This window comes from Melanostigma gelatinosum (genome assembly GCF_949748355.1).
Source record: "Melanostigma gelatinosum genome assembly, chromosome: 1".
In the NCBI taxonomy this organism is placed as follows: Eukaryota; Metazoa; Chordata; class Actinopteri; order Perciformes; family Zoarcidae; genus Melanostigma; species Melanostigma gelatinosum.
In genome coordinates, this window is record NC_136634.1 from 6,116,973 (window position 1) to 6,144,702 (window position 27,730).

Consider the following 27,730-nt stretch of genomic DNA (forward strand, 5'->3'; position numbering starts at 1 on the left):
TCATGTGTTCGGGAGTGTAGACGTGAAGGGGGGGGGGGGGGGGGGGGTGTAAAGTGAAGTACATCAAAACATAACTAATGAGGGGTGGGCTAAAAATGGCTGTGCATGAAATATTGATGGCAAAAGCTGCATGTTATCTTGCATTTCAGATACCTGGAATCTAAAGCACGTTCTGCACAGGACAACAAGAACACAGAGCGATTCAAGCACAAGAGAGGTCAGTACGAAACGTATACTCTTCTTCTACAGCTCAACTGAATCCAAGAAGGCAATACTTTCATCAATCATCTTTTCACAACTATTCAGTCAGATACTTGGAATCTATCTGTCAGAGGTTTTAACAGGTGTAAGAAGCGGGTTAAAAGGGGGAGATTTATTCTGTATTTATCAGTTTCCTTTTTTTTTCTTTTTCGTCAATATCTGAACTATTTTGTTGAGGACATATTAAAACCAAATCACAATCAGTCACATTTCAGACCCCTTCACAACAAACCAAGTGATGGATTTATGAATCTCTGCTCGTTTTATTGTCGTTTCTCATGTCCACTCCAGACACCGATGACTCACTCAAAACAAAGGTTTTTTTTACTTTTATTTTTTATTTGCAACTTTAGTCTTCTGTAATGTACAGGCGTCATAAACGTTTTCCTATATGTAATCTGTTACAGTATTTATGAAATGAGTGAACGAAAAACAAACAAAAAGAGTGTGTTTTACTTTTGGTGGCCCTGAAAAGCAAGCGAACCAAAAGCTGAAATGACAGTCGTATAAATGTAGTCACCCTGTTTCAATAGCCAGAGAGTATTCCAGCTCGTCTTATTCAAGTATATCATGTTCATAAAAAAATAATAATGAATAAATAAAACAAACACAATACTCCAATGAGGCTCGACAGACATTGCACCATTTGATGGCACGTACCAAATGTAATATCTTGGCCAAACGATGAATGATGCAAACATCAAATACTTAGAAATTTAAATTCAGCAACACCAATATTCACAAGTAAAAATCCAAACCATTGTATTGTCCGAATAAAAACAAAACTCAGCGATTGAATGGAATTAGTCAGACGGAACAAATACTTGAGGTTCTCTCTAATTGTACCCATCAACGATGCAATATATATGTACACATATATACATATGACTCACGCCCTTTGCTCCTGAGTGGTTAAGTGCAATGTGCATTATGTTTGCTTTCTTTCATAAAAGCAGGGAGAGTAAATACATACAAAGTTCCATTCTTGGTGTGAAATAACTGGTGTTTTTTTTAATGGCTGGAGTACAACGATGGCTTCGAGCAGCTGCGAATCGTGTTCACATCATGTTGTTCTTCTTCAGTACCTCCAAGTACTGCTGCGTCGCCCTGCTGACGGGGTCCAGCTCCGCCCTCGAGGCAGAGCCCACGGGGGACATCCGGGCTGAAGTCACGTCCAGCTCTGCTGTGGCTGACGACCAGAGAGAGACCACAGTTACCATCAGTGAGCAGCAGCTACAAGTCAAATACTGCTCGCGTCCGATTCATCTTTAAGACATCAAAGTGTTATGATGTGTGCCTTGTTCACAGCTTCAGAGCGCTCACCGTTGTTTAATTCTTTGGATATGTTTCTATCCAACTCACTCTGCATCTGGAAAAAAAAGGCAAAGATGTCGTTCGATTTCAGATCGAATGTTTTTCGTGGAAAATATCAGCCGACATAAACTGAAAGAATATGGCCTTAAAAATAAAAAGACAGAAACAATGATGTTTCACCACCAAACACAACACTATGGTGAATGGATAGTGGGAGAAACACACTGCAAGGAAATCAGGACTATTATGTGAAGCAGGACATCCAAACATGCAAGCTCTGCTTTAGAGTAGAGTTCTGATGCTGTCTTTAAATCTTGAGTCACTACGGTCAACCGATGACCCAAAATGATGCAAATAGTTTGACCAAGGTACACTGGTACATTCATAAAGCTCCGCATGCAACATATCAAGGATAAAGGTATTTCTCTAAAAACTGTTATGATTCCAGAATTGTATTTCTCTATGCACGCACAATTAGATGTACACACACAGACATGATAAACACACTGTATGCACATGGTACATGTTTACTCCATTTTAGTTTGGTATTATTATTCAGTCCTGAAATGTTTTAATCCTGGTTCTGTGTTCGTCGAGCACTTTGTAACGTTGTTTTGAAAAGTGCTGTATAACTATTATTAATATAGTATACACACAAACATAGAGACATGGACATTTCTTTTTTTATCAGTTCAAATGAACATGTTAAAACACGTTTATAAATTCAACGGTCCCGTTTATTCATATGTTTTAAGTCCTATTATGAATATGTCCATTTTGTCGCTCCATCGAGCATTTTTCCAAACAACATTTCTCTTCACATTGTCTTTTTGTGGCTTATTAAATCTGCTTTAGAATAGACAAATTATCAACAGTACAAATGATCCTTAAAAAGGCCCACTTCATCTCTACTCTAGCAGTCAATTTAGAGCATGGAGCGAGTCAAGTCGAAGCAGAGCGTCAGACAGGGTTTGAGAGTTCAGCTGGTGTCAGTCATGTAACTAACCACACAATGCAAAACCCAGGCTTCAAGGAGGTAATCCCTGAAACACGAAGCAGGAAAAAGCGCCGCAATTATCAGGCCCACTGTAATCATCTTTTTAAAGTTCACATTCTACAACAACTGCGTTTCCAATGTGCAAACCCTGAACATCGTGGTTGGCATGTGAACAGAGCTATTCATGTCGGCCCACCAGCAGGGTGAAGGGAAGAGCAGCCAATCAGACACCGAGCTAAACACGTCTACAAACCTGCTTATGGGTCTGGCTGAAGAGAGGAGAGATGAGAGACAGACTTTTGAGCTAGAAGCTATAAGAGTGAGAAATAGGAGACAGGTTAGAAGTAAAGTCCCACTCCTATAAAGGCGAGAGATAGAGTGAGGAAGAAACAATGTGCAGGAGGAAGAGAAGGAGAGGGGGAAGAAACGACTTGTTCTTGTAAAGGGAGAACAGGTGTGAAGCGAATTTAGAGTCATGAGATCAATATTTACTTTCGTTTAACAATGTCTTCTCCACAATCTGAAATATGCGATGTGTAATGTCTTAATACTGACAGATGAACATGTCTCTGTATGACAATACAACAACACACTAACCTGTGTATAACAAGCAACATCTGTGAACAGAACGGCACCAGTTACACAATAACAACGCTGACAACCATGACGCTATGGAAAATGAAAATGGCCTCGATAAAAAATATGTAATCACCATGACTAATGGCCGTACAGACCTTGGCTAGGTAATCCTCCACTCTGCTGTTCTGCCCGTTGGTTACAGGGCTGAGGAAGGGGAGGCCCAGGCCTAGGCTCCTGTTGAGGGGCCCCAGTGTGGCCCCGTAGTGTGCTGGTGAACTCAAAGAGCCCACGTCCAGCGAGGGCCCCCCGAGACTACCGTTTGCGATGCTGCTGGCGATCAGAGACCTGCTGCGCTCGTTGAGCAACTTGGAATTGGCATCTTCGAGCCGGCTGCTGGCCCTGTGGGGGAAACCATTGACACAATACAGGTTTGTCAGCATCAGCACCGTTGATGTCCGATTGCTCCATAGAAACCTGGTCTCACCTCTCTAGTTTGGCAGCCAGAGACTTGCGATGGCGCAGCTCCTCTGTGTAGAGTTGGCGGTATCGCTCCAGCTCTGTGCGGGTGGAGTCTCTTTGGTTGCGGCTGTCATGATGGGTGGTGCGGGCCCGGCCCAGTTCCCCCTCCACCTCCCGGATCTTCTGCTCCAGCTGGGAGCGCAGGTTGGCCTCATTGGTCGCTTTGATCTGATCCAGTGCTTCTTGGGATGCTGCCTGGGACTGAGAGACAAACACAGGCAATCATATTAAATCAGGCTTCGTGATGTTTTAATAGACATAAATACACAACAACTCACTTATTCAGGAGATTGATTATTCTGACTTCAGTCTGTTTCATCATTTCTTTAAGGTTCTATTATATTTCTGTTGTGTACGCTGTAGAATATTTGCTCAGGTATGGACTTCGTTCACATTAATCAATGAAATTCACCCGACAGAGCTTTTACCTGCAGGAAGATGTTGACCTGCTCCAGTTTCTGTTTTAGCTCCAGACGGGCCCGCTCCTCTGTGTCATGGCGGTACTGCTCCATCTGGCTCTGCTCCATCTGAGAAGCCTCCATTCGGCGTCTCAGGTCCAGCACTTCCTCCTCCAGCTGCCTCTTACTCCTCTCCAGTTGGTCATTACTGCAGTTCAAGCTCTTCAGGGAGGCCAGCTGATCCTTAAGGTCGCCGTTCACCTTCTCCAGCTGGCTGCGATGGGACCCTTCCTTCTCCAGCTGCCCCCGCAGATCGTCCACCTGGTAACAGAAGAAAGGTTAGCGCTAGTAGCAGTATATTATTTCGGGGATTTATACCAAAATCTCAACGCTTTACCACAAAGACGAACCTTTTCTTTCATTCGTCCAAAGGCCCCCTCGGCCTGGCCGTGCCTGCCTTGGTCCACCTGTAGACTGCTCATAGGAGAGCCAAAGTCAGCTCCACCTGTTTCCTGATCCCGCAACTTCCTCTTAGCAGTCTTCAACAAAGTACGCAACCTAAAACACATACACAAATACTAGAAATAAATACATACAAAGTGAATATCTAATACAAAGATGTTCTTTTGCAATCGAGAATTAAGTAATGACCTAATATGGCTTTCTCAGAGACTCCATATCAGCTTAACTAATGATATGCAAAATGATTCACCCAATGAACAAAGCTGCAACCAGTTTTGACTACATGTAACTCATTTATACCAACTGTGACAAGTTCAGATTAAAAACATCAAAACAACACACACACAGAGAATATTCGGAGAATACACAAAGCATTAAGTTTAGCACACAAAAACACCAGACAGACACAAACTTCAGGGACTTACTATGCATTGATAAAGGTAAAAAAAAAATGAAACCCTTACACCAGATACACACATTAGAGCACCACCGCCACATAAGCCGGGAAAGACTGGGCGCTACTGGATCTTAGTCGTGTCTAAATAGTAGGAAGGAGTGCTGCCGTGGGTGAGGAGGAGGCTAGGAGTCACCTGTGCATTTCTTTTTGAAGCTCTGTGTTTCTATTCATCTCCTGATCCAGCCGGGTGTCCACAGCCTTCTTCTGCTCCGATATTTTCTTGGCTTTCTTCTTTTCTATTTCCATCTGGAACACAGCCAATAACTCTTGAGGCCCAAACCACGGCATTATGTTAATGAATCCATCATACACAACATTAGCCTGTATACGAGCGCCTCACTATGATCACCTGGGTGCTCAGGTTGCCCTTTTCCTTTTCAAGCTCTGCCAGGCGCAGTCCTAACTTAGAGCGGCCCTTCAGCTCCTCCTCCCACAAGGCCTGAGAGTCCTGGGCTGTGTGAGACAGCATGCTTTGCTTCTGGACCTGAGGAAGAGAAAGACACAGGTGAGAAATGTAAGCATCACACATACACATATTATTTTAAAAACGTCCTGTCAGCTTGTTACAATGATCACATTTCAGATAGCTGGTTAAACAGAAAACTGTCCATCTCACCTCATTAGTTTAACCTGCTCTAGTTCTTCATTAGAAAGTATCAGTTGAAGTTTAAAAAGACTTAAAACGTTCACGTGGTTCTTATTTTCCAGAAAGGGTTTGGGGTGTAAATTACAAGTTTCGCCACGATGCAATATCATATCGATTCTTTGGACAATGATATAATGTTTGCTGATATAGCAACGACACGGTTTTGATTCGATTCTATTCAGAGACCTTCGATCGTTGTTACATGATATCATACTGTATGTCCATATAACACAATCAGTGACATTTATATCAACGGCCAAAAGCAACTAAAATAGGATTTGACAATTCATTTTCTGGGCCTTTCGGAAGGAGGTGCGAGTGGACAGAAATGGTGCCAAAGACTTTCCATGGGAATTTCAAAATAAAGGCATATACTAAAGATGATATGTTGTGATTTGTCACTCATTGATAATATTGGATCATTGCTCATTGAGTAGATTTATCAATCCACATCGATCATAACACCCTTTTGAAACTTTTAGCTGCAATAGTTGTATTTCGGAGGACTCATTGTTTGACACGGCTTTGCGTCAAACAGTCACGGTCAAAATAGTTCATCCAGTGCTTTCGTTTTCTCAAATAGGGCCACTTTTCTGTTTTATGTCTGAACTTAAAATTGTGTGGTATTCTAATGATCTTGTTTGCACAAACAACACGCTTTAAAAAAAGTCAGATTATTACCCTGTCAGTGATCAGGAGAAGAGAACATTTGTAAGGAATGCTTTTGTAGGAACTCCCTGCTCAGACTGGTCATAGGTGAAAGTAAGAAATGGAAATCTAAGCTGAAGATTTTCTTCGTGAGGAAACAAAATATGCCACCAACCTCCCGAGTGAGTTGGTCTTCCAAAGTCATCTTACTGCTTTGGAGGTTTGTGACCAAGTCCTCCAAATGACCTCTGACCTACAGAAATAAGGAACGTTTAAAACATTTAAACATGACGTAGACAGGGTGCTTTTGTTTGTGTTTCGATTGTCTTTTGTTTATCATTTTGGAAAGTTGAGAGGACAGTTTAGACTACAGGAAGTAACATGCATCATGCAGCTTGAGTGAAAAGGAGTGAAAGACCCCAACACCAGGCTAAACACATGTTGATGTCACCAAGAAAAAAACCCAAACTGACACAAAGCTTTTACTTCCTCCGCATGTTTGATTTCTGGTCTGGCACCGCAAAAAGCCCACAAAGCCCGAGTGCATTTCATTTTGATTTCTGGTGATTTATACAGTAGGAAAAAAACCAAAAAAGTAAGAAAACAGAGGTAAGCCCACACAAAGGAACACAGCCTAAATCCACAATACCAACCCCTCCTCCAGGCGCACAGTCAGACAGCTGGAAAAAGATCGAATACCTTAAAATGACTTCACAACGTAAAGCCAGCTATTTGATGTCACAATACTTAGATATTGTACTTTGCTTGTTTTTTTAATGCCAAAAAAATAAACAGAACACTCACCATGGCAGACTCCTGAGCCCCTTTCTGAAGTGCATCGATTTTGTTGGAATGTTGCTTTGCAACAGCTTCCAGCCGGGCGTTCTCTATCTCGAGCCTAATTTAACATCACAAACACTCACACACTGTATACTGAAACACATCATCTAGCCTCATGGCTGACAATACATTTAACATATTGTCGTGAATATGTGGTAGCTAATAAAATAAAACAACTGGATCTAACTTTAATCCAAAGCGCGTGTGTCCAGAATGTGTTGGTACATACTGTTGCACAGCTTGCTCCAGCTGTGTGATGGTGGTCTCAGAAGCTGCTGAGGCTGACAGCGCCCCCTGGTGTTTCTGAGCAGCAGTGGTGAGTTCCTTTTCCTTCTCGTCCAGAATGCTCTTTAGACTGTTGATACGTTTCTCAGCTTGCACATACTGGTCTTCGCTTTCCTCCAGCTGCACGATAGAGACAACACATCCACCCCATCAGCATTGCTTACAAAAGGACTGAACTTAGAACACAATGAGCCATCTCATTTCAGTACAGCTTAAAAGTGTTTGTCTCATAATCATGACCACAGCTGGAATCGTCGATGTGTTGAAAATATGCTGCCACGAGGTGTCACTGTTCGCTGCCGTTACCTTTCCTTTGACCCGGTCCAAGTCTTTAAAGAGCCGGGCCTTCTCCTCCTCCAGGTCACTGCGGTAGCGTGTGTTGACCTCCAGAGTAGCCTCGCTCATTGACAGCTTCTTGAGTGAGTCAGCTAGCTCTTGCTGCAGCTGCCTTAGACTAGTCTGTGCTCAGACATATTCCAAAGAAAGCAGGGTTTGATGAGAGAAAAAAAAGGGAGATCATAAACTGGCAATTGCAAGAAAGGCTGAGATTGGGTCTGGGAGAAGAGGTTAGGTAATCCTCTAAAAGAGTCCTGATCTTACCTCTCTTTCCTTCTTCTCTTCCTCTAATTTGTAGATCTGATCTCGGAGATCAGCAGCCTTGCTGGCGAGCTCCTTAGTTCTCTCCTCCACTAGTTGTACTCGCTCTTCGCTGTCAGAGCGCAGCTTGGACAGACTGTCACTGAAGCGCTCTTGGGCGTCTGTCACAGCGCGCTCTTTTGCAACTCCTTTGTTTTGGGCCTCCTCCAGCTGTTGCCGCAGTAGCATGCCCTCGCTCTGGGTTTGGGCTAGCCGCTCCTGCGCGGCCTCTTGGCGCGCTCCGGCGCGGCTGATCTGCTCCCTCTCGGTCTGAAGGGACGATTCGAGCTCCTTGAGGCGTACGGCCGCCTGGTCCTTCTCCCGCTGTTGGACCTCCAGCAGTAGGCTTTTCTCTGTCAGCTGCAGCGTGGCCCGATGAACTTCATTCTCCATGCTGTTTGCACGAGTCTCTGCCTTGGCCAGCTTCTGGGACAGGCTGTTGACGGCCTCGCGGTGACTGGCCGCGTCACCTGTACAAATAAAATCCTTAGGAGTTACAAACCAGCTCCCAGTTAAGCAAAAAAGATGCGCATAACAACAGCTGCTTGTACAATTAAATTAAATTGAAACTGAATTGATTAAAATCTGCTACAGTCAAGCCTTTTTCACTCCATCTCCCCTTAAACAGATATGCATAAATGAATGAATCACACATAAGGTCACAAACAGCTCTTCCAAGCTGATGTGCCTGTTTGATTCATAACCTTCACGTCTCTAAGCGTGGAATGTGTCTGAAACAAAGCGCTTGGCCTGGTTGATGGTCGGAGCTGTCCATCCATTCCTTTCTCTGACCTGTGAGTCTGTCTTTAAGACGCTGGTGTTCCTCTTTCTGCCGGAGCAGAGCTCTCTCTGTGTCCGTGCGAGCTGCCATGCAGAGCTCGGCCTCCTTTACGGCTCCGGCCAGGCGGATACGAGTGGACTCAATTTCTGCGTCCAGTGTTTGGCGGGTCTGCCGCTCATTTTCCAGACGGGTTGTTGTCACAGCTATCTCGGACTTCAGGGTGGTCACCTGGTTGTTGCAGTTGAAGACAGTTTGGGTCAGGGCTTCGGTGTTGAGTTTGAGATCTCGCCGAGCATCCTCCAGCTGCTCCTTGAGAGTCTCGTTCTCATCCAAAAGGTGGTCCTCTTTGAGACTGCTGCTGGCATGCGAGCGCTCGAGGTCCATTCTCAGGATGGTCAGCTGCTCCTGGAAGGTAGCGCTCTGCTGCAGCAACTCCCTCTCCCTGTCACTGGCTTCCGTGAGCTGAGACAAGGCCTGAGAACAGGAAGTAAACTTGTTAAGTTAAGATTGCCTCGAGTCTGCAGGTTTTCTTTACTGATTTAATTTCTAAATGTATGATTTATTATCAAAGTATTATAAATACTCATATTCTATTAGCAGAACCAAACTATAGCACTCTTAGTTCATTTTCAAAACCGAACCGGCACCAAATGTTTTCCTGTTCACTTCCAGCCACTTATAAAGTAACACAATATCAACAGATGCAAAATGATAGAATATCATCTCAACCATAAACCAGACTAAAGCAATGGATACCACTACGTGAGGATTACCTCGTTGCTTCTGCTGATGTTTCTCTTGTTGTCGTCCTCTATCTCCTGCTGCTTCCGGAGATGGCTGCTGAGCAGATTCTCCTGCAGCGTCCGAGCACTGCGCTCCTGAGCCAGCAGTCTCTGGGTCTCACTGTGGTCCTCTTCAAGCTGGGTGGTGGACATTTAAAGCACCAATCAGTCACCATCACACATACACCACCAAACAGCAGCTGGACAAGCTGGAGACTGATTCAACTCTCGACAGCATCTCTTCACCATGAATACAAAACAATGAGCATTACTTTTTATTCAAAGTAATCTAATCAGTAAAGATATGTCAACTCAATATCAAAACACAACATGAGCCGACATCAATATCGTGAAAACACACGTTGAACGGAAAAACAAATGAAGTTTAAATGGGGTGTACCTGTTTCATGTTGTTGACCAGTGTTCTCATATCCAGCTCCAGATTCCTGAGGGAGAGCTCCACCTGCTGTCTCTCCTGTACCTCTAACTGATGCTGCTCCTCCATCCTCCTCAGCTTATCTCTGGTCGTGTTGTACATCATGGTGGCGTTTCGGCGATTTTCCTGCTCCTGTTTCAGCTGAAATCTATACCAAGTTTCAGACAGAGAAATAGGCAATCACATAAGATGCAGTATGACGCACATACACATGAGAATAAATGGCTGGAGAGCATTCTAGCGTTTGAGAAAAGGAAGTTGTTCTCACTTGAGGTTTGTGACTTCGGTCTGCAGCTCCAGCTGGTTGCGCTCAAAGGCAGATTTAAGGTCTTTAACTTCCTCCAGAGAGATCTTCAACTCAGCCCTCTCCATTTCCAGCTGGCTGACTTTGTCTGCCAGGTACCCATGGCGACTCCTCGCCTTCTGGATGGAGCGCTCATATTCGTGGAAAATGTTCTGCAGCTTCACCATGCTTCTCGCGTCTGTGAGGGATAATATGGCAAGTCTTACGAGCTTACACCAGATCTTGCTTTCAAAGTTGAATTATCGGCACGCATTTTGCAAATAAGATCAACAAACTGACTAAGTTACAAAAATCCTGAAAAGACAGAAATAATTACTTGTTATTATTGTATAAATTAGCATTTGAATCGGCTGAATCAGTACCCAAAGTGGCTGAGTCCAGCTTCTGAATGAGGAGGGCCGCGTGGCGATAGCCTGAGGTGGGAGAGTCGACGTCCTCTGTTGCCGTGTCGGATGACTGACTAAGTTCATCAAAGTCTGCTGCCAGCCCGACTTCCTCAGGGTTCTGAATGTGAAACCAAAGTGGGGTGTTTATATTATTCAGTTTCTTATTCTGTACGCAAATTTCTATCCAGTTAATAAAATATATTGTGTTTTACCTCATTTTCCTGTTTTTCACTGGTTGGAAACCAGAGCCCATTAGAATGCAGAGAAGAAAAAAAAAGGGTTATTTGGGAAACTGATGTTCACGTTCTCAAGATAAGAGAGTTGGAAGTGTAATGGTATAATGCAGTATACTATTGATTTTTTTTTTTTTTTAAATCAGAGGTTAGTCATGCAACTATGTGGGTAGAAAATCATTAAAAATCAAGAAGAATTGCATCCTACTGATCACCCACCACCAATATTGTAACGGTTTGTTTGGACTGAATGCAAAGTTCTACCGTAAACAGAGACCTTTCTCTCTAGAGCAGGGGTCTCAAACTCATCTTCACTCCGGGCCACATCAGCATCACGGTCGCCTCAAAGGGCCGGTTGTAACTGTAAGACGGTGTAAATGTAACTACTCCCTAACATATTGGTAAATAACTGTCTCTGCATTTGATTATTGTTTATTCAAGTGTAAAAATATTGTACATGCAGTTATATAAATGTAAAAATATATTTAAGCACATTTCTGTTACAACTTAAATCCTTTTAATTTAGGGTTAAGAAACCCACATTACTCTATCAAAGATCAAACTATTATTGAAAATATCAAAGACAAATATCAAACAAGTTATTACAATAACTTCGTTCAAAGCTTAAAATCCTTTCAAGGGTGCATTTGCACAATCATGAAGTATTTCATGTGTTTTTAAAGCCACGTTTAAAGTAGTCTTCAATATACTCACATACATTTCCATTCCAAGTGTACAGTAACCAGCCAAAGAGCTGCTTCTGTGACTGTGTGTTTAAGTATCTCATCATTTTGACTTTCTATCATAGTTATGACTTTCTATCTCATAATTTCGACTATGGCGATATTTTTATTATCAAGTCTAACTTTATAAAAAAAAAAAAAAATCTTCTTTTTTTTTGCTGGTGGATTCGCGGGCCACATAAAATGACGTGGCGGGCCGGATTTGGCCCGCGGGCCGGGAGTTTGAGACCCCTGCTCTAGAGCGAAGCTGTGACTGTTCACGTCTACTCACTTCTTTCCGTTAGCTTTGTGAAGTCGTGCTGCCTGTCTAATTAACTTTGCGTTCAGTCTGAACACACCGTACGAGTTAGTGACAGAGAGGTGAAATTGACACAAAAGAAGCATACTGCATATATACCTTCCTTCATCGTCGGACAATTCACTTAAAGGGCTATCATCAAACACCGACAGAGGATCTCCATTGACATGAGTGTTGGTCTGAGGGGCTCTGCTGTGCCGGGCCCCTCTGACCAGCTCCAGCTGTAAGGTCTCCTCTACAGCTGCTCCCTCCTGTCTGTTGCTATTGTAGGTCTGCTGCTGGGGTGGGAGATGCAATTGCACTGGTGCCCCGTTGACGCTATGGAGAGCAATACACCTGATAGTCAATACGCTGCGACATCTGCACTTTGGGCCCTTGGACTCAGTTCCTTTTGATGAATATGTGAAATATAAATGTAGCAAAAGTGCATTTATCAAAAAAAGAGCCATATGAAAATTATTTAGAGAACAACTATACACACACACGCCTAAAAGGACAACCTTTTCTTGTAGACTATATCAGATTTCTACGCTGTGGAGGATTTTGGATGTGTTGTTCTGAAAGCAACAATTAAACTCTGTAATGATAACTGCCAGGGCCTAAAGTAAAACAATGCATACCTCTTGGTGGCCACAGACTGCTGCTCCTGGTGAGTTGCTCCAGCTCGACTTGACAGGGATCCTAACCTGGTCTCAGGTTTCTCAGCACCCGCTTTTTCCAATGCCATTCCCCCAGTATCACAGGAAGTTGTGGGTTTTTGCTCCTCCGATGCAGTCTTTGTCGCCTCCTTGCCAACCTGAAAAGACAAGGGTAAACATTTGACAACTGGACTTGAGAGATTGTTCCTCTCATGAAACCGGTTGGGGCCAGCCTTGGAAGATGCGTTTAGGAACAGGGACTTGTGCTCTTTGTCATGCATAATTTAGTGTCACCCCTCCCATCGGAGACCGAACACCTTAGTGTGGTTACTCTATTTGACGTGGCAATTTGTAGTTTACACTGTATGTCTATTTACATCGACATCTCACTGTCCATTGCAGACATTAGTTGTTGTTGTTCTCTCTGTGACTGCAAAAGCCAAACAGTGTAGCAACAACAAAGCACAAAAATATGTTTCCTTCTATGGTTTCTTTCCAAAAAGAGTAAATCTATTCACCCCGTGTGTATAAAGACTAACTTAAGGAACAATTCACCCACAAAATGACCAGTTCTATGTCAAATGCCATATTATCACAACAGCACTTCTTTTTAGGGCAAAGAAGGCTTTTATTTGTACAATCTTCACACCACATAACCTAAAAAGAGATTTCATACAACAGAACTTATTCAACATGAAGATACATGCGAGGTCCATGCATGATGAAGGACAAGTCACTGTTAAAACACACATAAGAGTGAACGTTTAGTGTTGGAGCACACTCAAGAATGCCAAACAACCAAGATGTTCCAAACTGCAAGTCAGACACAAAAGATGTAAGGAGAGCATGCAAGATGAGCTCTTCTACTTGAAATAGAACCTAAAAAAAATCAAAGACATGGACAATGAACAACGTGACTGATTAAAAGAAATGGAATGAAGGGAAAGTGAGGCGATCAAGAAGGGAGTATAGGAGGGGCGGCCATCCTCTACCTCTTTCTGGAGTTGTGCCTTTTCTTTCTCCAGATCCAGGAAGACATACTTCAGGATCCCTACCTCAAGTTTAAATCTGTCCATGTCCTCTTCCAGCTCTTCATCCGAAACACCTGGGATAGAAGCTGAACATCTGCTTCGTGAGGCGGGGTGAGCCTTGGTGACTTCCTCAGGATCCTCTTCTGAACCGGCGTTGTTCCTCTCAGCCTCATCTACTTTAGCAGCGCTGTCCCTCCAGATTAGCTCCAGATGTGGCTTCTGGAATGGCCCAAGTTTAGCCTCCTCTTTTAGGGATGTGCTCCGGTCAATACCAGAGACGGGTATGCATTGATCATCAGTAAAAGCTGCGGTAACAGGATCTATGCAGCTGCCTCCCCGTGCTGTGGCGGGTTGAGGTGAAGGAGAGCTGCACTCCTCCAGAGCATCATCAGTGAGTAGATCTGGCTCTCGACACATGTTGCTCTCACTCGCCGGAGGCTCGTGGACCTGCATCCTGTCCTCGCATAGGGAGTTGTCGGTTGACTCCGTCACAGAGTCTTCCAGCCCCGACTCCCTCTGCTCAGGTATGGTGAGAAGGACGGTACTCCTCGCTCTGGCTATGGGCCGCACAATGACTTCCCCTTCTTCCTCATCACTCGAGTCTTCTTCTGCGGAAGTAGATTCAGCCGTGGCCCGTTCTTCTTCCGAGAAGTCTTCAGCAGAGCGTCTCGATTTAGGCAGTTCTCCAAACCTCTCTTTCAATTCCCCGGCAACATTCTTGAAGGTGGATTTGACCTCCCTTTTCTCCACTTCCACCCAGATTTTCTCGTAACGATTCTCCCATGGAACGTTATCCCCCGCTTCATTTCTTTCTTCAGGACTGCGCTGATCTCTAAAGTCTGAATCTCTTTCTCGACCGTCAGAGCTCACATGGCCGGATGGACTTGGGTTATTCAGATCTAACTCACATGCATCTATTGCATCATCTATCTCCTTTGATGGCATGGGTGGACAAGGAAAAACACAAAACAGAGAAGACAAAAATGCAAAAAAAAAAGAAGTTTGGACTAAATACTAACATACATACATACATATATATATGACTGACATATAAAGTAACACAATATTCAAATAAATATGAGGCACTTTAAACATCACATTCTCAGATCCTTCTTATAATATGAGCAAACTACATTCTAATTATAGAAAAGACTATATTTACAAGAATGATATTTGGGATAAGTAACAACTTGTTTGGCACTTTCAAACAGAACTTTTGATTTCTGGCACAGTCAAGATTTGTTTTTTTTCTGAACAAGTTGTCAAAGGCCAGAACAACAGATGTGGCTGTCATGCGTTAAGAATTTAAAGCTGTGTCCCACAATGGCAAATGCATATTCAAATGTTTTAGCCATTTTTTCTGCCAATATTTGGGATAATTACTTACAACTAGCCAAACCTAAAACAATTGTGAGTCTTCGATCTCGCTCAGAGGTTCCTAAATACTGCATTTTCACGTGTCTCCCTTGACACGGACCAAAGGGGAAACACACGCTTTGAGGACCCCTAAAGCCTCGACGAGCAATGTCACAAAGTAGATCATTTGATTAGATTTGGACAGGTTGCTGTTAATACAACCGTACTTTTAAATATGCACATATGTACAATGAGATATGACTGGGAAAGAATGAATGGTGATGTTGTGTCTGGGACAAAAATGTCAGGAATAAAAAAAAAAATAAAAAATGGTGGTAGGAATGGAATGCGGTGAGTCTTTCTCACCTTTTGTTGCTGCTTGTCCGACTCTACTCTGTTACTTTTGCAGTCTTTTGCCATCGGTGAGAGCTCAGGGGAACCTAAGGAGACAGAGTCTTTATCCAGAGCACATGTGCACACAAATATCTGACGGCACACTTAAAAAGGTCCAGTGAGACTTACCCGATGTGACCTCTGTCTGAAGCTCAGCTATATTTTGTAACTGATTGTCAATGTTGGCTGTATTGCAAGAGGACACCACATTGTCTGGCTCCCAATCTGATTCTGAATGAGAGCAAGAATACGAAGAAAGAGAAAAATGATGTGAAGACAGAATTACTCCCATATAAATGCTGTTAAATCATTCCCTTGAGAAAAGTTGGGAAAGAAAATGGTTTTGCCTCAGACAGTCATGATCCCGATATGCCTTACCTTCTTTACTGTCTGGTTTCTGAGGCACCACCTTCCTGACTCGAGGCTGGGGTTGGGGCCCGGGCTGAAGGGGTGTGCTGGGCATCGTCTTGTCGGAGTTGATGCTCCTCTGAGGTATCAGGGGTGCTGCTGGAGCAATGTCTTCATCCTGCTCTTTAACAGATGGATAAGAGCATTCTGGGACCTCCTCAAGTCCAGGGGAGGGCATTCTGCGGCCAGGCAGGGTTCTCCTACTGGCAGTACTGGCCGAGTCCCAGTCTGACGCATCTGTGTCAGTAACACAACAAGTTATAGGTTAATGATGTCATTGATGGCATTGATGTTGATGAGGGAAGGAGGTCAGTCAACATTGGGATAACCGCAACACACGACAACACCACTCAATGGAGCAGATCAGGGAAAGGCTGTAAAGCTATTGGACTCCATCATACTGAGGTCTCAGACGAGGATCTACAGCGACCAGAATAAACTGTTCATCTTGTCTAATCCACTACTTCATGTTTACTGACCTGCTTTTTTAGCTTCAAAAGTTTTGATGACAGGAAAATACAAAGGGTAATGAAGCCAGTGTTGCATGCAGACAGACAATTTTATATAAAACCTTAAAAAAGACAGTGGGTCCTACTACCTGCTCTGTAGGTTTCAGGCAATTTACCAGAAGGGACAGTGGCTTTAGATGACCAACTACCAACTGTGATTATATAAACCAATTCATTTTTTAAATAAGAGAGCTCATTATTTCTTACCTTCAAGATCATCAACATCACCTAGACCAAACTCTTCCATTAAGTCTGTCAAAGTAAAACAAAATGTTCAATACAAACAGCTCTTCTTCAAACACATTCTTACATTTGAGATCAACAGGAACCCCGGTGCTCCAGGTGACAACATGTACCTGTCTTCCGTTCGCTGACTCCTTCGAGTTTGCTCAGAACACGGAGAGGTTCCCATTTTGTCTTCTCAGTCTGGTAAAAAGGAACAACGTTGCTATTTGATTCCAACAGACCAGAGTTTATTTTACCTTCTACGGCATTGAGTTGTTGAACCTACTTCTCTCTGTATAGTATCGTCTTTGTCAACATCTTCGCCTCCATTATCATCATTATGGATCTCAACTGCAAGAGACAATACATGTCTGTCATGTTAGACACAGAATAGACTTCTTCTGTGAAAAACTACAAGACATTCTAGTGAAGCTGGGTGGGTTTGGCAGAACATTGTGCAAAGCATTCCCATGCAAATGAGCTCATGGTTAATTACCATGAAGATACTAGGTAAGGCATCAGACTAGCATTTCAATTCCTTGTTATATATTTGGACACCAATGCAGCATCAGCCAAGAATGCTGATAAGTGGTAAAATGAATGGGGTTCAAGGAGGGCAGCAAGCAGGGTGGAGTAGTGCATTCTGCATGCATTCTCTTATGGTGATCATGGGGTGATGGTCAGACTGCATGCTGTTCCTCAGACCTGTGAGTCAAGACATTCATACCCTCTCCCTGGCTGCCTCTTGGCCTGCCTACACTCCTCCGAGCTTCTAGATCTGCCATCCTATTGCCTCCTTCTCCTCTTACAAAAGAGGGGACATAAAACAAGTCTACGAAAGAAATTAACATGTTGTTGGAAAGGATATTTTTTGATTGATAGAAATTATATTATATATATATTATATATAGTGCTGGGCAACGATTCAAATATTTAATCGCATGGATTTTTTGCGATTAATCGCATTGTTATGGCAAAGTTCAATAATGAATTCAAAAGTAGTGTATTGCGCATTTTATTTTAAAAGTACTGCTATATGAACAAAAGGGCAATAACATTTGGTTCACGAGATGCAGGTAGCATGTTTTATACTTAATGTGAATATAATTCATACTTTGTTGGCATCTTATTCTGAAAACCGGATGTTCGGCTGAAGAAACCGGATGTTGTCTCACGTTAATGTTTCCGCTAACTTTCAAAGTCCTTCGCTCGCTCCCGATCTGTACCGTTGAAATGCGTTTACGGTGAATTTCAGCATATAGGTGCACTAAAATGACTGACTATAGGATGTGTGCTGGCTTTTATCGCACTGTTCTTGTCATCCTCTTGTTGTTATGTATATGTATTGTCTCTTGTCTTTCAATTAAAAAAAAAAAAAAGAAGAAAAAAAGAATTATAATCAATTAAAAAAATGCATTAACGCGCGATAAAATAATTGTCGGCGTTAATTAATGAATGCGTGAACGCGAAATAAACGCGTTAACTTGCCCAGCACTAATTATATACCATATGGACTCATGAGTCTGAAATAAAAGTCGATTATATTGCATTGCACGTTCTTCGCCATATCTAGAATGAAAAGAAGAAAGCCGGGAACCATTACCGGCAGACAACTGTAGTTCATGCATACAAAAGCGCAGTTTCTGTTTTAAATAAGGTCATAAGGCATGAAATGGTGCCTGGAATGGTTTGATTGCTTTGAAAACAAAAACAAAAAAAAAGGAGTAAATGAAATAGACCTACTTCCTTTACTCTCCTCCTCAACAGTGGACATCTGTTCTTGATCCTGAGTGTGCAAGCTTTGTTTCTCTGCACGGGGCATATCGGGGTTATCGGAGCGGGACTGAAAGAGAAAAGTCCCCCTGTGAGAATCTGTGTGGCAAACATCTGGTCCTACAAGAAAGTCCAAAATGTGTCTCTACCGTACCTCAGAGTCCCAAGAATCCTGCTCCTCCTCTCCCTTCTCCAGACCCAGCTCAGACAGGAAGTCTATTTCAACAGGTGTAGATTAATCAGGTGTAGATTAATTACGACGATACAAGTGAAAAGTGGGCTGGGTAGTTGCAGAGCAATACAGGATGTCTGGTATAGGAGTTTACCACAATTTGATTTGAATTCCTGGTGCTATGATTCAAATCAAAACAATTCATGATGCATCCCCACTGTATCATCATAGTTACAATAACATCAGTTACAGAACCCTTACATTTAAATGCACTAAATGGATTTAGTTTTAAAAAATAATATTAATATATACCAATGAAGCAATATAAAAGTTATATAAAAGGAAAGAAATGAGTTGTTAATTGTATGACATTTGTCCTATCTTCTCTATATTTACTATATTAATAAGGCAAAGGTAATCTGATTACTCAATCAATCACATAATCTGTAGAATACTTGATGACAATAATAAATAGCTGCAGCCCTTGTTGTCAGTAAGATGTTCAAGGGTGCCTCAGTAACTAAGGAGAAGACGGCCTATAGATACCTTGAGATCGTATTCGTGGAAATTCAGTTGTTAGTAACATGTCAGAACAGCTGTTATAAATGCTCCTTACCTCTTTTCTTATCTTTAGAGACTTCTGTCTCAGGAACAGGTGAAATGGCCTCAAGGGAGTCTCCGCTCTCTTCAGGTTCATCATTTTCATCAGAGACGTCGTCTTCCTCTTCGTCATCTCCTTCCTCCTCCTGGTCATTGTCATCCTCGTCCCCAGTGGAATCTTCTTTCTGTGTAAAGAGAAGCAATGTACTCATAACCATGTGCTTTAAAACCTACCTCTACGAGTGAGTGCGTCCATAAGAGGCACCTCTAACGAAAGGGGAAGCAAACTGGGAACAAGCAGATGAAAACAAATGCTGTGCGAGGTGTTGTCAGAGGGCTCGAAGAGCCCAAACTACATTTCACAAACTGCTACACTACACCTAAAAACGAGCTGTTTTACCTGAAGGACAGGCTCTTGGATGTGTCTGAGCTCTTGACTTCTCATGCCTATGCTCTCTGCCTCATCAGGTGAGTCTACGTCAACATCATCGATGTCAGTCTGAGGCAACACTTCATCAGAGGATGTGCTCCCGTCCGAATCGTGGCGATGACCAGCGGTGAGGCGGCCTTTGGTGGCAGGGCTCAATGACATTTTTGCCCTTTTTGGGTCTTCATCGAGGTCCTCTGATGACACTCTTGGCTGGGGACCGACGGCACCTCTGTTTTCTAGAGGAACATAAGCAGTTAATCTAGCTTTGTGTTCATCGTCTTCGTCAGACACCTTGACTGTGGCGCTGGCAAAATCGTACTGCAGCTTTTGGTCCAGGCTGTCAGAGTCCTCACTTGTCTCCCCGTCTATGCTGGGATTGTCTTCCTGAACACTCACCAGCAGTTCCTCCTCCGGCCTGTTACCCTCTGGATACTCATCCTCTCCATCAATTATGGATCGAGGAGCCTTTTCATTGTCTTCATCTCCCTCTGACTTCCTGCCTATTGCACTTGTGGGCCTCGACTTAGCTGGGGTAGAAAGACATGTTTTCAAGTCATCCCCGCAGGCTGAGACTGCGTCTTCTTTTCTCACTGATGTCTTCTGCTTCTCTGACTCATCACTTTCATCTTTGTCATCCCAGCTACTATCGTCGCCTTTCTCATTCTCAGAGTATAATTTTCCATCCGTTTGTCCAACTGATTCAACATCATCGTTATCTAGTGTTTGGCCTCTGGTTGTTTTTTCCTCCTCAGCTACTGGTGACACTGCAGGGGAGGGGTCGTTTGACTCGCTCTCAACACTTTCTTTATCTTCTTCTTCCCAAGAGTCACCAGAACGCTGCTGCTCTCCAGTCTGGTTTGCGGTTCCAATATTAGTTTTAGAAACTGGTGACTGCACATCACCTTTAGTAAAGGAGCCTTTATCATTCTGGTCATTATTTTCAGAAGAGGAATCCCACTCTGATTCATCTACTGCTGCTTTTGCGGCCCTGTTTTTGGACTGAGGAGTGCTTGTTGAACATAATACCATCGTGGGCAACGGTTCATCTTTCACTGGCTGAGGTGAGACACATTTCGGAGATGTTCCCACCGCGGATGAAGAATCCCACGAGGTATCCAGGTGGTCTTTGTTTGGTTGAGGTACTGAGCATTTCGAATGCAGTGGTGCTGCTTCTGGTTTTAAATGAGATGATCGAACGTCACTTTTCTGATCAAGCGTCTCCCTGTTTACCTCTCCTTCTTTGGGTAGTTCTGTGTCGCTGTCCTCCAATGAGGAGCCCCATGAGGATCTGCGTCTGTCCCCTTTGAAAGCTTCGGTGTTTGATCCAGCATCAGAGGAGCCTTCTGTATTTGGAACTCCATCCTCAGGCGCAACATTTCTCCGATTAGCTAGTACTGTGCTGCGGCCGAGTCCCCCCGTTTGATTCTCCTCTTCATCAGCACTGTCCTTGCTCACTGTATCACCGCTGTTTTGTTCATTGCTCCAGAAGTCGTCAGCACCAATTTCCATCTCGGTTTCAAACTCTTCCTCCTGAACCGCAGTAGGGGAACAAGTCTGCGTGTGATGCCTGGATGTTGTGTGGATGTTTCCTGCTGAAGCCAGGTCTGATGACCACACGCATTCCTTCCCATGGCTGTCGTCTTCATCAGAAAATTTAGATTCCACCCTAATGGCTGACACGACACAATCCTCCTCTACATCTAATGTTGCCGGCATTGCGTAACTTGCTGTGCCAGCTGGGCAGACCGTGTCGTGTTTTTGAGTCTCTGTTTTGGCCTCTACATTCTCCCCCACTGTACCAGGACCAGTTTCGCTGCTGTAAGCGACGTCAGTTCCAGGAGTGTTTTGAGCGTCAGCACCGTCGATAATGTTAAGGGCACTGGTAACGGAAGCTTTTTGTATATCTTTAAATTCATTAGTGTTGGCCTCCACAGATGTAACACATTTGTCATCGTCTTCCTCATCACATTCATTTTCTTCTTTATCCTCTTCACTTTCCTCCTCCTCTTCATCATCATCATCCTCCTCCTCCTCCTCCTCTTCTTCATCCTCCTCATCTTCATCCTCCTCCTCCTCCTCTTCGTCATCCTCCTCATCTTCATCATCATCATCTTCTTCCTCTTCTTCTTCTTCCTCCTCAGAGTCCTCCGCTTCTGGGCTTCCCTCTTGAGAGTCGGACCTCGCTTTACTACTTGAAGGCTGCTCCATGCGTTTGCCTTTCTCTTGCTCCTCTGCTTGTTATAGGCATTTGGGGGGGGGGGGGGAATAGAAGGAGAGAAAGGTGTCATAGAAACACAAGTATTTTACCTTTATGTAGCTGGGACGAGGGGTAGAGGTCATCTGGGGTGCTCTGGAAAGGAAGGAAGTGGGAGCAGGGTCTACCGGGTGCTGCAGAGCTGTGGATGGTAAAGCCTTCGCGAGGGATGGGATTCTCTGGACTCTATTCTCACTCTCTGGCTCAGATTCTGTACCGCTCAAGGATCTGTCAGGCACTGCGGAAGCTACAGGGCAGGCAGGGACAAAAGATCACTTCTAAAAAGCACAAACGTGTGAGGGACACTAACAGGTGAATAAGGTTAAACATGTCTCAGTACCTTCTCCTCTTTTAGATGCAATCATTTTCCTTAGGTTTACCCTCTGTGGTTTCTGAAAGACAGCATATGAGATGAAGGCCAGAGCAATATTTGAAGAACACAGTTGCAAAAAACAAGTAGCACCAACCTTTTCGATTAAAACCAATTCATCATCATCTTCTGATGAAGCCCATTCATCTGCAGCACTTTTTGAAACCCTGAGAAGGAAGGAAGAAGGGTTTGAGCCGGGCAGCCAATTGTAATTGTGAGTTCCTCACCACAAGAAGATTATGCTCACCGACTTAGTGACTCCGACTGGGAATTGTCTTCAAAATCTGCAACAAAGCGGCAAAGCTTATTTTCAGCCTCACTTCAATACATTTTAGAAAAGGTACAAGTCATATAAGAAGCAGAAAAAGTACAACGCACAAAGCGCTACAATCTAAGCAGCATAAAGAAGTGCATTTCCTGAAGACAGGAGTAGGTTAAGTATCCATTCTTAGTCAATATGAATGATCTTTACTGGCACAAAACTGACAGCTTTTGACTGATTTTGCTAAGAAAGCGCATCTAAGCAAAGTAATACCTCCCCCTGCTTCATTTGTTCCATGCTCTAGATCCAGTCAAGAGGTAATGCATGAGGAATAAATAAAATAATCACAGTCAATAATTTACACACAATAATATCCTCCCACCCCTTTCATCCACTAGTATGTGATGAAAACGTATCTCCTTACCATCTTTGTCAGTGGCTGGTCCTCCCAAAGAGAAGCCTGCTTCTACGGCTTGGGAAGGACTGCCCAACGGCGCTTTTTTCTTCTTTTTGATCGGACCTTGATTGGAGAGGGAAGGCCCATCGTTCCTCTGGGTGCTGTGCTCGATGATCAGGAGGGAACAACTGCACGAGAGACAAGACAGCGACAATGCCATAAGCCTTAACAAGAACAAGAGGAAGAATTAAACACCAACTCTGTGTTAAGAAAAACACCATAGATGCATAAATTACAGAAGACATAGAACTGTAGGGACATATGTTCAAAGAAAAGAAGCACAGCTTACGGATGATGCCCATTCATCACTGCGTAGTCATCAGCTGACCATCCTTTGGTATCCTTCAGCGTGATATCTGCGTCAAACCGCAAGAGCAGCCGCAACATACCAATCTGTCCATTACCAGCAGCGATCATCAACGCGGACCTGAAGGTAAAAAATCAATGACGTCAGCAACATTTCAATTATTGGAGATGTATCGCAAATGTGTCCTTGTTTCGTACTGACCTTTGGGCTTGGTCCATAACATTGACACCAGCACCCTCCTTGAGGAGAAACTCAGCCATCTCGATGTGGTCCTCACGCACTGACACAGTCAAGGGTGTGAACCCCTCCTGAAAATGAAATCACAGTCAACAACCTCATTCATTGGACCGGTGTCTTCAGAACAGCAATACCTCATCGTACGCAGAGTATCAAATATCATAGGTGGCATTTTTGATTTAATATTTTTACTGAAGCCTAGAGAATTCAAACACATCTGGTAACATGACACTACATCTGTATAGACTGAAGATCGGCGTGATGTTTCACAGACAGAATCACCTTATTTTGTGCATTGATGTCAGCCTCGTGCTCCAGCAGCAGGACAGTAGTGGAAATGGACGGGATGTTCGCTGCCAAATGCAGGGCCGTATTGCCATTGGCGTCCACTAGGTTCGGCTCGGCGTGGTTCTCCAGCAGTACGCTCACGCAGCGCTCATGTTGACCCTGCACTGCCTGATGTAGAGGAGAATGACGTGATTGCAGAGGCCTGAACGAGGCTTGAAACAATACATGAGGAACTATGATCATGACAATTATATTTGAAATGAAATGAAGAATCACTCTGTGGTGGAGTCTCATCATCCAGGATTACCTTCATTAAGGCAGATCTATTTTGATTGTCGCATAAGTTAAGCTTAGCTTTGCTCGCGATGAGGAATTGCACCACCTCGACATGTCCACTGGCGCAGGCAATGTGAAGTGCAGTTCTGTAACAGTAGAGGAGAGATTTTCATATGCAAGCATTCCTATTCTTAATAAAAACACTGCCATTAATCCTTAGAAGTACTTCTATTCGAGGCCTTACTTTGCTTGTATTTGTAACCAATCAACCTATTGCTTCCATTCTGTAAATTGCCTCAAGTACTATACGTACACCACTCAGTTACTTCTGACACACACTAATTGTGAATGGTAATTAGATCCTACTTTGAAACATAAGTAGAAAAGAAACAGTGGGGTATCAAGTGCATTTGCTGTTAACACTGCATGGCTGCAGTCAATGGATGATTGTGGAAGGTGAACATCTTATGAAACAGTGGGGAAAAGGCTCCAAAATAAGGTGTTAAAGAAGATATAGACGGATCAGACACTGTTAAGGATGTGAGAACAAGTGCTTTAATCCCACTTACCTATTCTCCTTGTCAAGTTGATTGATATCATTCTTTTTAGCCAGCTGCTTCAGCTTTGCCAAATCACCCACCGAGGCAGCCTTGTGAACCTTCCCGAGGTCCTTTTCTTTAAGTTCATAGCCAGCAGAAAGCACACTCCAACTGTCAGGAGTACCAGACGGGTGCTTCTTTCTCTTGGTGAAGCTGAATATCTTCTTCATTTTTGCACCGTCACTACCTGCCACTCATCAGGTGCTGGAGGATCAACACAGGCGCCTCTCCCATCCCTAGAATTAAGACGTGCAAAGCGGATTAGAAGCCTATAAAACACTGCGGTGTTTCTTCATATAACGCTAAGCTATAGCGTTAACGAAGTACTGTTACCACAAATACTGTTCCTCACACAGCAACATTAGGTGGCATAACCTAGTTTAGGCGCATAGAGATCTACTGCACATCTAGTGAGATAATAAGCATGACGTTTAGTATCTCATTACTTCAGGTGACTGTAAAAACACAGCTGTCATGCTAACGGCAGCGATACATCCACGTAAGAAGGCTATAACGTTAACTACGTAAGCTATAACGTTAACTAAGCTAACATTAGCCTCATTTTCTTGACCATACCTTTACGCAAAGGACGTCGTCTGCGTTATCTTAAGCCTTTCATTTCAGTACGATTTTGATGCGATAACGATGCATATACAGAGCAAGCTAACGTTGTTTTACATGAACGTTAGTTCGCCGTATATATCTTGTGGGTTGTTACCATGGTAACTGATTGTAACGTACTGGTTATCCAATCCGTTTATGTTGGAGAATACTGTTTTGTTATATTAACGTACGCAATGCCACACTACCTTCATTTTCTTTCATCATACATATCTTTTTGAAAAAGCTTAAGTTTTAACCCCGCTAACTCAATGCTAATTAGCAAACTCTTAAAAAATCAGAACCGAGTGTTTGGTAACTAAGAACGATAACTTTAAGACGAAGGAAGTACGTGAGGCTTTAGCTAATTATGTACGCAAGCTTGTGTGTGTAATTAATGCAAATTACCATACAGTATATTAACTTAAACACCAACCTGTTGATTGTCCGAGTCAGACTTTTATCATAGAGCTAGCTAATGCTAGAGAGATGAGCTCGAGGTGACGAGGGGTTTTACTGACCAATAGGCGGCTTCGTTGTATGCAGAGGGTTGGTTTACAAGTTATGGAGAGTGAAACGAAAGAAGGCTTGTTGGTGTAATGGCAAACGTTCACCACTTGGTTGCGACATTTGTCTTGCAATTTAAATGTTAGTGGACCCTGCTTCAAAATACCCTAGTTTCATACAGTTCTCTTGGTCAACCCAATAGAGTAATTTAGAATATGAATCAAAAATAGAAACAAAAAATAACAAAACTAGTAGATAATTAGATTTCTTTTATTGAGTAGATTATTTTTCATGTTAAAAATAGGAATTCAGGGCATGTGCTCATTCAAACAGACAGACTAAATACGCAGAGATTTTGGGATTTTGACTAAGATGCTTAGATCCAGCAGGAAAATATAGAAATCAAATGCAATATTCTAGCAATAATAATAATCTTTCCAAGGTCACAATGTTGAATTGCTGTCAGGTCTGCCGTCCTATTGTGAAGTCTTTCTGGTGACAGATGAACAGAAATACCTTCTTAATATCTGCTTATATTTAATCCCCATGTGGAAGCACAGAGGCATCGAACATTTTTCTAGTGCCATGAAATTTAGGCTTTACCGTCAATAACAAATACTTTCAGTGTCCTTCCATAGCGAAAACAAAAAACAACAAAATGATTACAGAAACATTAAAATTAAAGTGTTTTTTTGTTTGTTATTTATTTAATCCAAAAAGCACACATAAGCTTCAAGGTAAAGGTTATAGCAGAGACATATTTAGTTTGCTTGATGAAAATATAATGCTCCCTTCTGTTTGAAGTGTGTAGCAGAGGTCAATTCAAGCCAGGTGAATTGAATTATTGCTTTTAGCAACTGTTCAAAGCTTCATCATAGTGTATAGTGTTCATATTTGAGATCCAGGACAGGGATTCACAGTCTCATGTCTCTGCCAGTTAATGTTCTGCTTTCTAAACTGTAATTTGAGAGGTTTTCTCAAAACATGAGGTCACAGGCGTATCGCTTTTTCCAGAAAAGCAAATCATTCACTTGAATCTCATCTGTTTATGGCCTACCATCTTGCCAAAAAGCCTCTTGAATATGAGAAATCAAAAACAGTCCTCTAAGACCTGTTTTTATTTCCAAGTGAATAGTTTGATCTTCATTACACTCGTGATATTTAAATTGTGCAGGGAAATAATTCAGATTTGAGTATGCAAGCATTTTGGATACCAAATTATGCGAGAATCATGCCACTGCACTGTACATAGTACGCACGATAGCAATGTGATATGTACAGGTTGAGGGTTTCAAATAGGAAAGATTTAAGTAGATTTAAGTTGTCTCAAATGACCCAAATAGATTTGCTGCACATAATGTAGCCCCATACCGTAGAGTCCTCAGTTCTGTTGAACTTCAAATGTACGGAGTACGTATTTAAAGCCAATTACTTTATTATTATATATTTTTAAAGGGTTATGTTGCAGGAGGTACTGAAGGACATTTCCAAGCAGCAAACCCATGTTCTCTATTCTCTGCTGTTTCTATTGTGATTAACAAGAGTTGATACTTGAGAAATTCCGTTCATGTCTTTGCAGGTCTTTTGCAGATCATGGATGATGAGCAGTTACCCTGGTTTGGCCCCACCATGCTTCTGCAAATATAAGGTTTTGATGCAATACTGAGCTGGACTTTCTAAAACCCCACGATTTATTGCTGAGATCGGGGACAGAGTCCAGAGAGTCGGCTTTGTTATTGTCACACTCTTGCTCAGTTTGTCCCTTGCTCTGCTCGGACCAATTACTCGCCTCTCATCATGGCAGAGTTGCGACGTGAGCGAAGACCATACTTATTCTCCCGTGGTGTTGTGCTCTGTGTCATCATTGTTGATGGGACACACACTCACACGAACACAGATGCACATCATTGTCACGTCTCTGGGTCTCTTGCCTGCCCTCCTCAAACTGAATTGTTCACTGCAGAGGCATTAACCACTTTCACTCTTCCAGCTCCTCGGCCTCAATCACTAACTGTGCTCTCAAATCGAAGAGG

At 43.0% G+C, this 27,730-nt stretch overlaps 1 protein-coding gene across 1 annotated transcript; it reads right to left on the reverse strand.

The window, feature by feature from the left end:
• Nucleotides 1–636: 636 nt before the first annotated feature.
• Nucleotides 637–25,675, reverse strand: ankrd26 (ankyrin repeat domain containing 26). The gene is made up of 43 exons (XM_079276490.1): nucleotides 25,627–25,675; nucleotides 24,561–24,826; nucleotides 24,023–24,137; nucleotides 23,710–23,883; nucleotides 23,392–23,498; nucleotides 23,173–23,310; nucleotides 22,851–23,011; nucleotides 22,412–22,448; nucleotides 22,262–22,331; nucleotides 22,135–22,186; nucleotides 21,848–22,041; nucleotides 19,127–19,295; nucleotides 18,493–18,554; nucleotides 18,309–18,408; nucleotides 17,293–17,397; nucleotides 16,852–16,916; nucleotides 16,697–16,766; nucleotides 16,548–16,592; nucleotides 15,802–16,068; nucleotides 15,553–15,654; nucleotides 15,397–15,470; nucleotides 13,636–14,607; nucleotides 12,626–12,801; nucleotides 12,105–12,323; nucleotides 10,944–10,962; nucleotides 10,708–10,849; nucleotides 10,310–10,523; nucleotides 10,006–10,189; nucleotides 9,597–9,743; nucleotides 8,835–9,297; nucleotides 8,007–8,512; nucleotides 7,713–7,865; nucleotides 7,351–7,526; nucleotides 7,086–7,179; nucleotides 6,457–6,534; nucleotides 5,337–5,471; nucleotides 5,121–5,233; nucleotides 4,479–4,626; nucleotides 4,099–4,389; nucleotides 3,636–3,871; nucleotides 3,307–3,550; nucleotides 1,585–1,630; nucleotides 637–1,450 (listed from the first exon to the last, which is right to left on the reverse strand). Exons 2-43 carry the CDS (start codon nucleotides 24,758–24,760, stop codon nucleotides 1,320–1,322), a joined length of 7,194 nt encoding a protein of 2,397 aa, XP_079132616.1. The 5' UTR covers nucleotides 24,761–24,826; nucleotides 25,627–25,675; the 3' UTR covers nucleotides 637–1,319.
• Between the last annotated feature and the right edge of the window lie 2,055 nt (nucleotides 25,676–27,730).

Coding starts and splice junctions, on each gene's coding strand:
- ankrd26 (XM_079276490.1), bottom strand. CDS start 24,760: ATGAAGAAGATATTCAGCTTCACCAAGAGAAAGAAGCACCCGTCTGGT. Junction 16,767..16,851: donor ACGATACTATACAGAGAGAA/GTAGGTTCAACA, acceptor CCTTTTTACCAG/ACTGAGAAGACAAAATGGGA. Junction 7,866..8,006: donor AAGAGAAGAAGGAAAGAGAG/GTAAGATCAGGA, acceptor GTCTGAGCACAG/ACTAGTCTAAGGCAGCTGCA.